The sequence below is a fragment of the Salvelinus fontinalis genome, chromosome 25 (genome assembly GCF_029448725.1).
Source record: "Salvelinus fontinalis isolate EN_2023a chromosome 25, ASM2944872v1, whole genome shotgun sequence".
In the NCBI taxonomy this organism is placed as follows: Eukaryota; Metazoa; Chordata; class Actinopteri; order Salmoniformes; family Salmonidae; genus Salvelinus; species Salvelinus fontinalis.
Window position 1 is genome coordinate 16,955,523 of NC_074689.1, and position 14,553 is coordinate 16,970,075.

The following is a 14,553-nucleotide window of genomic DNA, read 5'->3' on the forward strand; positions in this document are numbered from 1 at the left end:
AGATAAAACTCCCTTTGTAGTGTACCGTGACTTTTAACCCTATCACAACAGGTGTTCCTAAGATGTTGCCGAGTGCTGTAACTTTGCTTCTAGGTGATTCTATGTTAGGTGTTGTGTGTTGATTCTATGATAGGTGTTGTGTGTTAATTATATGGTAGGTGTTGTATGTTAATTGCAGCCAGGTCACCTGTAATACAAGTCAGTATTCGACGTCCATCCATGTCTGAGGATGTCGGGAGATGAGTTGGAAACTGTCCACTAGGGGGCAACAGTGAGCGCTGTTACCTTCAAGTAGGTTTTGGTTTTGCTAGGACGTTGTGGACAGGAATGGAGGATGGGCAAGCATCTTGCCGAACATTGCATGTTTGAATCCAGGGATAGGAAGTCGTTTCTGAGGTTTTTGTTTTTACCTTTTCATGCGTGAGATCCAAATATCTCTAACGGTCGCCCCCAGCGTGCGTTGTTTTATGCACATGATGTCAGAATGCACTCACCGTTCCAAAATGTGATTGTATTTACAGTTTTATTCACATGTTTTCAAGTACTGGTGACAAATAATGCATTCCGATTATCGCATAGATTGTAATGGACACCTATGATGCGTGTAAAATCATTTCTTGAAGGTTGTACTGATTATGATTAGCTAACGCTTAGCTATTTGCTAGCTATGTGTGGAGCCATGTTTGTTGACATTATACACTGCATTCTGGGTGTAACGTAAACATCTGTCAGACCAAAGATATTGTAATGAGGTGAAGGAATGGTTCCCTCATCTTTAGAGTAAACTCCTGAAAGTGAATGAAGGGAGGTGAATGTTCGTAGATGACACACCCCCTTCAACATGCATACTGCAAACAGACCAAATTCATCTAATCTCCTTTTCTTATCTTAAGGTTGACGCGATAAAACAAACACGGTGGCGTGCAAAAACTACCCATCGTCAGATTACTTTTGATTTTTAGAAAGTGTTTAACTCAATTATTTGTATCAATGGTGAGCTCACCCGTGATGGGATGAATTGTAAATAGTAACTGCTATTAGCTAATTAATATTGTGGTTTCTGTCAGCAAAAGAGTTAGCTAAATATGACCGCTTGAGTTACATCAATCTTTCCTCAGTTAGCGCTAGGACAAATGTAGCTTACATTTTCCAGTTTGGATGATTGTGTTATGCTGTAGATACTTCTGTGAATGTCTGAACATTGCATCCAAAAATAAATTGGTCACATTCAGGACATAACTTCGTAAGGACTGTGTTTGTGCAAAATGCTTTTGTGAAAAAACAGTATGGCCAGCTCAAATGCTGACTGTTGTGTCAATGAAAACTGGACGTTCTAAATAAGCATTACTAATCACACCGGTTTGAGCGTATGCTGCAGGGACCACTATAGAATGATTACACCTGTTTGTTGGTACGTGTCAAAGGGTTAAGCCTATCTCAAACCCTAACCCTTACCTTAACCATTCAGAGTTAACCTCAGGATTTCAGAGTTAATGCCTAAACTTAACTCTAACCTTAAATGTTCAGCGTTAATGGCTAAACTTAACTATAACCTTAAATGTTCAGCGTTAATGGCTAAACTTAACCTTAAACACTTAGAAATTTGACGTTTGAGAAACATGGATGAACGTCTAATTCTGATGTGAGACTGAGAGCTAGTTGCTTAATTGTATAGTAGGTGTTGTGTGTTCATTCTATGGTAGGTGTTGTATGTTCATTCTATGGTAGGTGTTGTGTGTTCATTCTATGGTAGGTGTTGTGTGTTCATTCTATGGTAGGTGTTGTGTGTTCATTCTATGGTAGGTGTTGTGTGTTCATTCTATGGTAGGTGTTGTGTGTTCATCTGACACATCCGATGAAGGTCAGCTGATTCCTGGAAAGAGCTAAAAAGGGTGAAAGCAGAGGACCGAGAGAAAGAGAGAGGGAGAGAGAACGAGGGAGGGAGAACGAGAAAGAGAGAGGGAGAGAGACGGAGGGAGAACGAGAAAGAGAGAGGGAGAGAAAGGGAGGGAGAGAAAAAAAGTGAGCGAGAGAGAAAGAGAGAGGGAGAGAGACAGAGGGAGGACGATAAAGAAAGACTAAGGGGTAGTGTGTGTGTGTGTGTGTGTGTGTGTGTGTGTGTGTGTGTGTGTGTGTGTGTGTGTGTGTGTGTGTGTGTGTGTGTGTGTGTGTGTGTGTGTGTGTGTGTGTGTGTGTGTGTGTGTGTGTGTGTGTGTGTGTGTGTGTGTGTGTGTGTGTGTGTGTGAGTGCATGAGTGCATGCATGTTTGCGGGGTACCTTCTCCAGTAGCTGGCGGAGCTGTCTTCCCTTGGCATCTCTGGAGCAGAGGTTCTGTTCAGGTGCCACCACCGTGCAGATACACCGACCATCGGCATCCTGGGCAGAGCTGTACACCTGCCAACCCTCCTTAGGCCCAATTGTCTACACGCACATGCACGCACACGCACACGCACACGCACACACAGGAAAATATTGGTGAAGGGAATCCTTGATGTGGGTAAATGCCGTTGGACGACAGACAACATTTTTCAATGTGAGCTGGTAGCTAGATTATCATATAGCTAGTAATAGAAAGCAGTGGTTCCAACCAGGGGAACAAGGACTCCTGGGGGGGACTTGGCCTATCCACAGGTGGTACTTGAGAAGACTCATGAGACCATAGGCTTACTGGCAAAATGCACATGAGCGGGTACATCAGGGGTACTCCAGACAGAGCAAAATTCAGTTGGTTGTACAGTAACCGAAAAAGGTTGGGAACCACTGATATGAAGTGACAGATATATACAATACCATTCAAAAGTTTGGACACACCTACTCATTCAAAGGATTTTCTTTATTTTTACTATTTTCTACATTGTAGAATAATAGTGAAGACATCACAACTATGAAATAACACTTTTGTAGAATCATGTGGTACGCAAAAAAGTGTTAAACAAATCAAAATATATTTAAGATTTAAGATTTTTCAAAGTAGCCACCCTTTGCATTCCAGGTGAAGCTGGTTCAGAGAATGACAATAGTGTGCAAAGCTGTCATCAAGGCCACTCTATATTCAAACAAGTTCTTTCTACCTCTGTAACCAGAGCCTTGAATACAGCCAATCACACCGCTACGTGTTTTATTTTTCTCCATTCCTTTAAAAGTGCAACTCTCTGACAACCTTCCCATTCAAGGCTGAACTATAAACTCATATTTCTGTTGCTGTTTCACTTCAGAGAGAGAGAGATAGAAAGAGAGAGAGCCAGGAACAGAGAAAATGAAAGGGAGAGAGATGGAGATTCGAACATGAGTGACCCATTTCAAGAAACTTGGCGCATGCCACACGTCACTACTTCACAGGAGAGGCATTTTAACTTGTTGTTGCAGAAATGCCTTCTGGAACATGTGAACTTTCATGAGCCTTAATAACAAACGTGTATGCCATCTGTACATACAAAGAAAATGATGAGCCTAGTTGGTTTATCCATGGAAAAATACAAGTACCTTCCCGCTAGCTATGATTGGCTGAGATAATGGATGGGCTGGACATGCCAAGAGATGAGTTCAGATTGTTCTGCTGTGTAGCATGCTTCTCTCTATAAAATGAGTGTGGATAATCCTTTCGACTATTTGTTAAGATATCATGAAGAACTGAAAACGTTTTGCTTCTACTCTCAACGTTGCTGCGCTGAAGATTATAGCGCTATTGACAAGCTTAAAAACAACAACATTTGTGATGGACTACTTTCTGGAGGATGATCGTGCAATGCTGATTCTCTCTGACTGAAAATGAATCAGACAATTAGGAAGTCCTTGATTTAGGTAAAAAAAAAAAAAAAAAATGTAACCAGACATTGTAGGGTCTTCAGATGTAAATGGTGGAGAAGAAATGGTGTCGTTGTCACGGAAGAAGTTGACAGAGTTTCAAAATCAGTGGAATGCTCAGTGGAAGTAGAGAGATGATTGCCAAATGCGGAGAGAGTCCAAAATGAGAACACAGAAAGAGGGCTGTTGTATAAAACACCTGTCTCTGGATTACATCTTTATATTAAGGGCAACCATGGCATCCATGACAGAGAGGGAGAAGCGTTCATCCTTGTATGCAGGTAACAGTCCAGCTACATTTTCAGTATTATACATTTCTAAATTAGTCAGAAAGTAGTTTTCATTGCAAGTTAAAAAGTGTACTGTTAGCTAGCTAGCTAATGTTAGCTGGCTGGCTCGCTAGCTAATGTTACGTGTATGATCTGTGTAGTTATATTATTAGTATCTAAGGAAGTCATGTGCATTGCTAGTTATAGCCTAATGTTAGTTAGCTAGTTAACATAAAACCTAGTTGGTTAGCTTTAGCTACCTCCAGATTCATGTATAGGTGTATTGCCACGTTCAAAACAACTCGGAACTCTGAAAAATACCAGGTCAAATCATGACGTCAGTGATTTTCAGGTCAGAAAGTCAGAGCACTAGAAAGCGGCCCATGTTCCCGAGTTGGAATTCCGAGTTGGATGAACGTTAAATCGATTTTTCCCAGTCGGAGCTCGTTTTCTTCTGAGTTCCAAGTTGTTTTGAACACACTGAAGTCGGAAGTTGGAGATTTCCTAGTTCCCAGTTGTTTTGAATGTGGTATTAGAGTTGGATTATGGCTCATTGTTTAGATAGCTAGCTAAATGTCTAAACAAAAGACTCCACTATTCAAGTAACCATTTCACTCTACCGTTTACACCTTCTGTATCCTGTGCATGGGACAAATCAACTCAGAGTTTATTTGATATCGTGTGTGTTTACCAGAGACGGTAATGTGAAGAACAACATGACCTGCACCAAAGTCTATATACCAAAGACTATATACAGTTTATTTATATTACTATCTTTTGCTACTACTTTACAATTTTTAGTCTTGGTTGTTAATCTTTGGTTGGTTACTACACTGTGAATCCTTAAAGAGATGGGTGGAGAAAAGACTTCAGAGGGTGTGAAGGATGCTTGATGGGTGTATACTAAAAACAATCCCGGGCCATTTTCTCAAAAGTGGGGTTACAAGTTGATTAACTTTGCGCTAGGGGGCAGCATTTTCACATTCGGATGAAAAGCGTAACCAAAGTAAACTGCCTGCTACTCAGGCCCAGAAGCTAGGATATGCATATTAATAACCCCGTTCCGCTGGCGAAACGTCTCGCCAACAGCCAATGAAATTGCGGGGCGCCAAATTCAATCAACAGAAATCTCATAATTCTATTTTCTCAAACATACAAGTATTAGACACCATTTTAACAATAAAATTCTCGTTAATCCAACCACAGTGTTCGATTTCAAAAAAGCTTTTCGGCGAAAGCAGAACGTATCATTATGTTAGGTCAGCAACTAGTCACAGAAAGCATACAGCGATTTTCCAACCAAAGAGAGGAGTCACAAAAGCTGAAATATTGATAAAATGAATCACTAACCTTTGATATTCTTCATCAAATGACACTCCCGGGACAACATGTTACACAATACATGTATGTTTTGTTCGATCAAGTTCATATTTATACCTCAGTTTACATTTGGCTTTGCCTCCAAAACATCCCGTGAATTTGCACAGAGCCACATCAAATCACAGAAATACTCATAATAAACAATGATAAAAGATACAAGTGTTATTCACAGATTTAAAGATATGCTTCTCCTTAATGCAACCGCTGTATCAGATTTCAAAAAAACTTTACGGATAAAGCAAACCATGCTATATTCTGAGTACGGCACTCAGAGACCAACACAACCCAAGAAGATATCCGCCATGTTGGAGTCAACATGTCAGAAATAGCATTATAAATATTAACTTACCTTTGATGATCTTTGTCAGAATGCACTCCCAGGAATCCCAGTTCCACAATAAATGTTTGGTTTGTTCCATAAAGTTCATCATTTATGTCCAAATATCTCCTTTTGTTAGCGCATTTGGTTAACCTGTCTAGGCTGAGGGTGCCGCTAGCGGCACTCCCCCCCCACCCCCACTGAAAAGGCAGAGCCGCGAAATTCAAAAAAAATATATTTTTAAAATATTTAACTTTCACACATTAAAGTCCAATACAGCTAATGAAAGACACAGATCTTGTGAATCCAGCCAACATGTCCGATTTTTAAAATGTTTTACAGGGAAGACACAATATGTAAAGATGTACATCTATTACCTAAAAACACATTAGCATAATCCACCATCTTTTATTTGTCCACCAACACCAGTAGCTATCACCAATTCGGCTAAACTAAGATATTTATAGCCCCTAACCAAGAAAAAAACTCATCAGATGACAGTCTGATAACATATTTATGGTATGGGATAGGTTTTGTTAGAAAAATGTGCATATTTCAGGTAGATGGCATAGGTTACAATTGCACCCACCGTCACAAATGGACTAGAATAACTACATAGAGCAACGTGTTTACCTACTTACTAATCATCAAACATTTCGTAAAAATACACAGCAACCACTAATCGAAAGACACAGATCCTGTGAATACAGACAATATTTCAGATTTTCTAAGTGTCTTACAGCGAAAACACAATAAATCGTTATATTAGCATAGCACAGGTGCAAACATTACCCCAGCATTAATTCTAGCCAAAGTGAGCGATAACGTCAACATCGCCAAAATATATTATTTTTTTCACTAACCTTCTCAGAATTCTTCAGATGACACCCCTGTAACATCACATTACAACATGCATATACAGTTTGTTCGAAAATGTGCATATTTAGCCACCAAAATCATGGTTAGACAATGGGGAAAGTAGCCCAGCTGGTGAGAAAATGTCCGTGCGCCATATTAGACAGTGATCTACTCTTATACATAAATACTCATAAACGTGACTAAAAAATATAGGGTGGACATCGATTGATAGACAATTTAATTCTTAATACAATCGCGGAATTACATTTTTTAACCTCTACCGAGTACCTAACCCGGATTCGGGAGCACCCCCCACCCCCCCCACACTGATTAGCATCGTTAGCATAGCGTCACAATTAAATAGTAGCATCTAAATATCATTAAATCACAAGTCCAAGACACCCAATGAAAGACACAGATCTTGTGAATAAAACCACCATTTCAGATTTTTAAATGTTTTACAGGGAAGACACAATATGTAAATCTATTAGCTAAACACGTTAGCAAAAGACACCATTTTCTTACTCCAACAGTTTTTTCCTGCGTCAGTAGCTATCACTAATTCGACTAAATGAAAATATATATAGCCACTAACCAACAAACAAATTCATAAGATGACAGTCTGATAACATATTTATGGTATAGCATAGTTTTTTTTTTTTAAATGTGCATTTTTCAGGTATAAATCACAGTTCTACATTGCAGCTGCAATCTGATATAGTGCTGATGCAGCCAGAACAATTACAGAGACCAACTTCATTTAACTAATTACTTGTCTTAAAACATTTCAGAAAAAATACACAGCGTACAGATATTGAAAGCCCAACATCTGGTGAATCCAAACAATATTTCAGATTTATTAAATGTTTTATAGCGAAAACAAAATGTAGCGCTAAATTAGCATAGCCACGCCAGCCAGAACCAGCTGGGCGCCCCCGACCAGTTCACATGCACGACAGATATATGAAATAACATCGTAAATTGGGTCTTACTATTGCTGATCTTTCATCAGAATGTTGATAAAGGTGTCCTTAGTCCTGATGAGTCGTTCAATCCATTCACAATGGCAACTTTCCCTCTTCATTTAGCGTAGGTACTGGTCGACTAGCACGGTTCTGTCCAAAGTTAAAAAACTCACAGAACGGAACACGGCAAAACTCCCGAAAAAATTCAAATAATCTGATTAAACTATATTGAAAAAACATACATTAAGATGATATGGTCACATGTATCAAACAAACTTCGAGACGGAGATAGTTTTCATCCGTAACGGCAGCATAACAAAAGACAAAATTATCCTTACTTTTCAATACAGTTTGCGCCAAGCGAAGCTACGTCAAAAAACATGGCGTCCTAAGCCACTAACATTTTTTGACAGAAACACGATTTATCATAATAAAAATGTCCTACTTTGAGCTGTTCTTCCATCAGTATCTTGGGCAAAGGATCCTTTCTTGGGTCTAATCGTCTTTTGGTGGAAAGCTGTCCTCTTGCCATGTGGAAATGCCAACTGCGTTCAGCATGAACTGGAAGCGTGCCCGGCGATTCACAGCGTTTCAGAAATAAATGTCCCAAAATCGCACTAAACGGATATAAATTGCTATAAAACGCTTTAAATTAACTACCTTATGATGTTTTTAACTCCTATAACGAGTCTTAACATGACCGGAGAAAGATTACTCCCAACACTAATGCTTGGAACAGGTGCGGGTCGGTGTCCTCCACGCGCATAACGCAGCTGCAAAAGACTTACTAGCTACAGGGTTTTTTAATTTATAGTGCCTGTGAACGCGCAATCGACCCCATTCAAATCGTCATCACGTAAAGGCATCCAGGGGAAGACGTAAGCAGTGTCCGTATACTCATAGCAATAACAGTGGCCTTTTAACTGACTCCAGATCAGGGGCCAAAATTTCTGAATTCTGACTCCATGTCAGGGAAATTGCTGTAGAATGGGTTCTGTTCCACTTAGAGACAAAATTTCAACTCCTATAGAAACTATAGACTGTTTTCTATCCAATAATAATAATAATATGCATATTGTACGATCAAGAGTTTTGTAGGAAGCCGTTTCAAAAATTACAAGATTACCATAAATAGTGACAACAGCGCCCCCAGCCTCAACAGGTTAACAAATCCAAACTCACGACGCGCGTGCAAGTCCAGCGGAAAGGACGGACGAAAAGTCCAAAAAGTTATATTACAGGTCGTAGAAACATGTCAAACTAAGTATAGAATCAATCTTTAGAATGTTTTTAACCTCTAACGCCTCACAAACCCGGATCCGGGAGCACCCCCATCAAAAAAGCTGACTAGCATAGCCTAGCCTAAAGCCACAGGGATATCATATAATAAAATGTTCATGAAAGTCCAAGACACCAAATGAAAGATACACATCTTGTGAATCAAGCCATCATTTCTGATTTTTAAAATGTTTTACAGGGAAGACACAATATGTAAATCTATTAGCTAACTACGTTAGCAAAAGACACCACTTCTTTACTCCACCATTTTTTTACTCCATCAGTAGCTATCACAAATTCGACCAAATAAAGATATAAATAGCCACTAACCAAGAAACAACCTCATCAGATGACAGTCTGATAACACATTTATTGTATAGCATATGTTTTGTTAGAAAAATGTGCATATTTCAGGTATAAATCAGAGCAGCCACCATCACAACTCTCACCAAAGCGACTAGAATAACTACAGAGACCATCGTGTATTAGCTAAATACTCATCATAAAACATTTCTTAAAAATACACAGCGTACAGCAGATGAAAGACACAGATCTTGTGAATCCAGCCAATATTTCAGATTTTCTAAGTGTTTTACAGCGAAAACACAATATAGCGTTATATTAGCTTACCACAATAGCAAACATCACAACAGCATTGATTCAAGGCAAAAATAGCGATAACGTATAAACCACCAAAATATATACATTTTTTCACTAACCTTCTCAGAATTCTTCAGATGACAGTCCTATAACATCATATTACACAATGCATGTAGAGTTTGTTCGAAAATGTGCATATTTAGCGGCACAATTCATGGTTATACAATGTGATTAGTGGTCAAAACTTCAAGAAATCTGTCCGGCTCCATCTTGGAGAGGCACCTATTCTAATCGAAAACTATTCATAAACTTGACTAAAAAAATACAGGTTGGACAGCAATTGAAAGACAAATTAGTTCTTAATGCAATCGCTGGGTTACATTTTTAAAATTAACGTTACTTCAAGCATACAGCGTGCGCTAAAGCGAGACCGCACCTGTCTCTTGGCGGAATTATTATTTGACATTTGTCAACATAAATACGAATTAACAACATAAAGATTGCTTACTGTTTGCCGAGCTTCCATCAGAATCTTGGGCAAGGTGTCCTTTCTCCAGAACAATCGTCTTTTGGTTGAAAGATGTCCTCTTCTCATTGCTAAATAGCAGCTAACGACAGCCAACCACTGGAGAGGTGCCCAACTAGTGAAAGTGCGTCACAAAGAAATCCAGGAAAATTGCAATAAACTGATATAAACTGCTATAATTCGGTTAAAATTAACTACCTTATGATGTCTTTAACACCTATAACGAATAAAAACATGACCGGAGATATAGAACTACTAAAACGAAAGCGTTTGCAGGACGCCATTGTGATGTCTTCTTGCGCCAGATGCCCAGTTGAAAAGAATAGGTACTTCCGTTCCATGATGATTTATAGTGGCCCAGATTGCGCAATCCACTCCATTCAAATTCTCCCCGCTTACTGACATCTAGAGGAAGGCGTATGCAGTGCATGTAGCCCGATGGCTTACATGGGGACTTATAAACTGACCTCAGAACAGGGACCTCGATTTCTGAAATCTCACTCCCTGACAGGAAATGTGCTGCAGAATGAGTTCTGTTTCACTCAGAGAAATAATTCAAACGGTTTTAGAAACTAGAGAGTGTTTTCTATCCAATAGTAATAATAATATGCATATTGTACGAGCAAGAATTGAGTACGAGGCAGTTTAATTTGGGAACGTCATAATTACAAAGTGCTAACAGCTCCCCCTTAACATAAATCTTCTATAATGTTCCAACCAGAGAATTCCTTTGTCTTCAGAAAAGCAAATGGAACGGGAGCTACCTCTCATGTGAATGCACATGACCAGCGCGTGGCTGCTGGCAGACCTATGACTTGTTCCCCTCTCATTCGGCCCCACTTCACAGTAGAAGCATCAGAGAAGGTTCTGAAGACTGTTGACATCTAGTGGAAGCCTTAGGAAGTGCAACATGAACCATATCCCACTGTATCTTCAATAGGGGCTGAGTTGAAACACGACCAACCTCAGATTTCCCACTTCTTGGTTTGATTTTTTCTCAGGTTTTTGCCTGCCATATGAGTTCTGTTATACTCACAGACATCATTCAAACAGTTTTAGAAACTGAGAGTGTTTTCTATCGAAATATACTAATGATATGCATATATTAGCAACTGGGACTCAGTAGCAGGCCGTTTACTCTGGGCACGCTTTTCATCCAAACGTGAAAATGCTGCCCCCTTTCCATAAGAAGTTTTCAAAGCAGAATTACCTTCCCATTGCTCCTCAACTGCAGTGTATGATATACACTTTTCTAGCTCTGAGTCTCTGCTTTCATCCAATGTAAAAAACACAATTTCAAATTTCACCACATGAGATGTGTGGTGAGAGCGAAGGTATTGGAGAGAGCGGGTTAGAGAGGGAGAGAGAGAGAAAGAGAGAGAGAGAATAAATGGAGAGAGTGTCAAACATGAGATGTGTGGTGAGAACGACTGTGAGAGAGGTTGTTAAAGAGAAATAGAGAGAGAGAGGGAAAGAGAGAAGGGGGAGAGAAATACACAACCACAGATGCTTGTGCAGGGGGTAAAACAGTGCTGGTCCACTGGGGATGGCTCCAAGGCTCCACTGAATGGTATTTTGTGAGAATGATTAATGACCAGCCTTTGGAGTGTATCTCTGTGTGAAACCAATGTAGCCTTGTAGCAGATGCTTCTCTATCTAACTTACAGAGACCTGGAACCATAGGCCCTAATCCCCAACACTCGGAAGAGAAAGAGACAGCGATACAGAGGCCGACGTGCGGGTACCCTGATGAAACTACGGAGTAAATAATCCACCTCTACTACCTGTTCTATTCGTGAATGTACAATCACTGGAGAACACGTAAAAGCTCCGTTCGAAACTATCCCATCAACGGGACCTGGAGAACTGTAATCTCCTATGTTTCTCGGTAACTTGGCTGAACAAGGACATGAATAATATTCTAGCTGGTTTTTCTGTGCATCGGAAGGACAGAATGGCAGCGTCGGGTAAGCTCAAGGGGGTTGGTGTGTGTTTCTTTGTTATCAACAGCTGGTTCGCGATCTCCAATATTAAGGAAGTCTCGAGGTTCTGCTCGTCTGAGATAGAATACCTCATAATAAGCTGTAGACCAAACTATTTACCAAGTGAGTTTTCATCCATATTTTTCGTAGCTGTCTATTTACCACGACAAACCAATGCTGGAACTAAGACCACACACAACAAGCTGTATAGGGCCATACATTAACAAGAAAATGTTAATGCAGGAAAACTGAAATCCATTTTTTCTAATTTCTACCAACTTGTCACCTGTGATAAAACTTTAGATCACCTCTACTCCACATACAGAGATGCATACAAAACTCTCCCTCGCCCTCCATTTGGTAAATTTGACCATAACTCTATCCTACTGATTCCTGCTTACAAGCAAAAACTCAAACAGGAAGTACCAGTGATGGGCTCTATACAGAAGTGGTCAGATGAAGCGGATGCAAAGCTAAAGGAATGTTTCGCTAGCACACACTGGAATATGTTCTGGGACTCATCCAATGGCATTGAAGAGTTTACCACATCAGTCACTGGATTCATCAAATCAAATCAAATGTATTTATTTAGCCCTTCTTACATCAGCTGATATCTCAAAGTGCTGTACAGAAACCCAGCCTAAAACCCCAAACAGCAAGCAATGCAGGTGTAGAAGCACGGTGGCTAGGAAAAACTCCCTAGAAAGGCCAAAACTTTGGAAGAAACCTAGAGAGGAACCAGGCTATGAGGGGTGGCCAGTCCTATTCTGGCTATGGCGGGTGGAGATTATAACAGAACATGGCCAAGATTCATTGATGATTCATTGATAAGTGCATTGACAACGTCATCCCCACAGCGACTGTACTACATATCCCAACCAGAAGCCATGGATTACAGGCAACATCCGCACTGACCTAAAGGCTAGAGATGCCCTGTGACGCGAGCCTACAAGACAAGCTAAATGCCCTCTATGCTCCCCTCGTGGCAAGCAACACTGAACCATGCGTGAGAGCACCAGCTGTTCCGGTCGGCTGTGTGATCATGCTCTCCATAGCTGACGTGAGTAAGACCTTTAAACTGATTAACATTCACAAGGCCCCAGGGCATGCGTTGTCCAGCTGGCAAGTGCCTTCACTGACATTTTTAACCTCTCCCTGACCCAGTCTGTAATACCTACATGTTTCAAGCAGACCACCATAGTCCCTGTGCCCAAGAACACCAAGGTAACCTGTCTAAATGACTATCGCCCCATAGCACTCAGTTCTGTAGCGATGAAATGGTTTGAAAGGTTGGTCATGGCTCACAACACCACCAAACACCCCAGACACCCTGGACCCACTCCAATTCGCATACCACCCCAACAGATCCACAGAGGACGCAATATTTACTCCACTCCACACTGCCCTTTCCCACTTGGACAAAAGGAACACCTGCGTGAGAATGCTGTTCATTGAATACAGCTCAGCGCTCAACACCATTGCACTCTCCAAGCTCATCACTAAGCTATGGACCCTGGGACTAAACACCTCCCTCTGCAACGGGATACTGGACTTCCTGACAGGACACCCCCAGGTGGTGAGAGTAGCTAACAACACATCTGCCATGCTGACCCTCAACACAGGGGCCTCTCAGAAGTGAGTGCTTAGTCCCCTCCTGTACTCCCTGTTCACCCACGACTGCATGGCCATCATTAAGTTTGCCAAAGACACAACGTTGGTAGGCCTGATCACCGATGACGAGAACACCTATAGAAGGAGGTCAGAGACCTGGCAGTGTGGTGCCAGGACAACAACCTCTCCCTCAACGTCAGCAAGACAAAGCAGCTGATCATGGACATCATTAAATGGAGGGCAGAGCATGCCTCCATTCACATCAATGGGGCTGTAGTTTAGCGGGTCGAAAGCTTCAAGTTCCTCGGTGTCCAAATCACTAATGATCTATCATGGGCCAAACACACCAACACAGAGTTCAACAGGGCACAACAATGCATCTACCTCCCCGGGAGGCTGAAAGTCACCCTCTTTGCACTTTTTTGAATAATCACATCTGCTGCTGCTACTGTTTATTATCTGTTACTTTATTCCTAGTTATATGTACATACACTACATGACCAAAATTATGTAGACACCTGCTCTTCGAAAATCTCATTCCATAATCATGAATATTAATAGGGAGTTGGTCCCCACTTTGCTGCTATAACAGCCTCCTCTCTTCTGGGAAGGCTTTCCACTAGATATTGGAACATTGCTGCGGGGGCTTCCATTCAGCCACAAGAGCATTAGTGAAGTCGGGTATTGATGTTGGGCGATTAGGCCTGGCTCGCAGTCTGTGTTCCAATTCATTGCAAAGGTGTTCGACGGGTTTGAGGTCCCGGCTCTGTGCTGGCCAGTCAAGTCCTTCCACACCAATCTCGACAAACCATTTCTGTATGGACCTCACTTTGTGCACGGGGACATTGTCATGCTGAAACAGTAAAGGGCCTTCCTCAAACTGTTGCAACAAAGTTGGAAGTACAGAATCATCTGGAATGTCATTGTATGCTGTAGCGTTAAGATTTCCCTTCACTAAGGG

The 14,553-nt window shown here is 41.0% G+C and overlaps 1 protein-coding gene across 2 annotated transcripts in view; it reads right to left on the bottom strand.

The window, feature by feature from the left end:
- The window catches only part of olfm3a (olfactomedin 3a), a 35,224-nt gene that overhangs the window by 12,812 nt on the left and 7,859 nt on the right, over window positions 1-14,553 (bottom strand). For both annotated transcript variants that reach the window (XM_055881443.1, XM_055881442.1), the window contains exon 2: window positions 2,278-2,421. In XM_055881443.1, coding sequence (XP_055737418.1) covers window positions 2,278-2,421 — 144 coding nt within the window. The remainder of the gene's footprint in view (window positions 1-2,277; window positions 2,422-14,553) is intronic.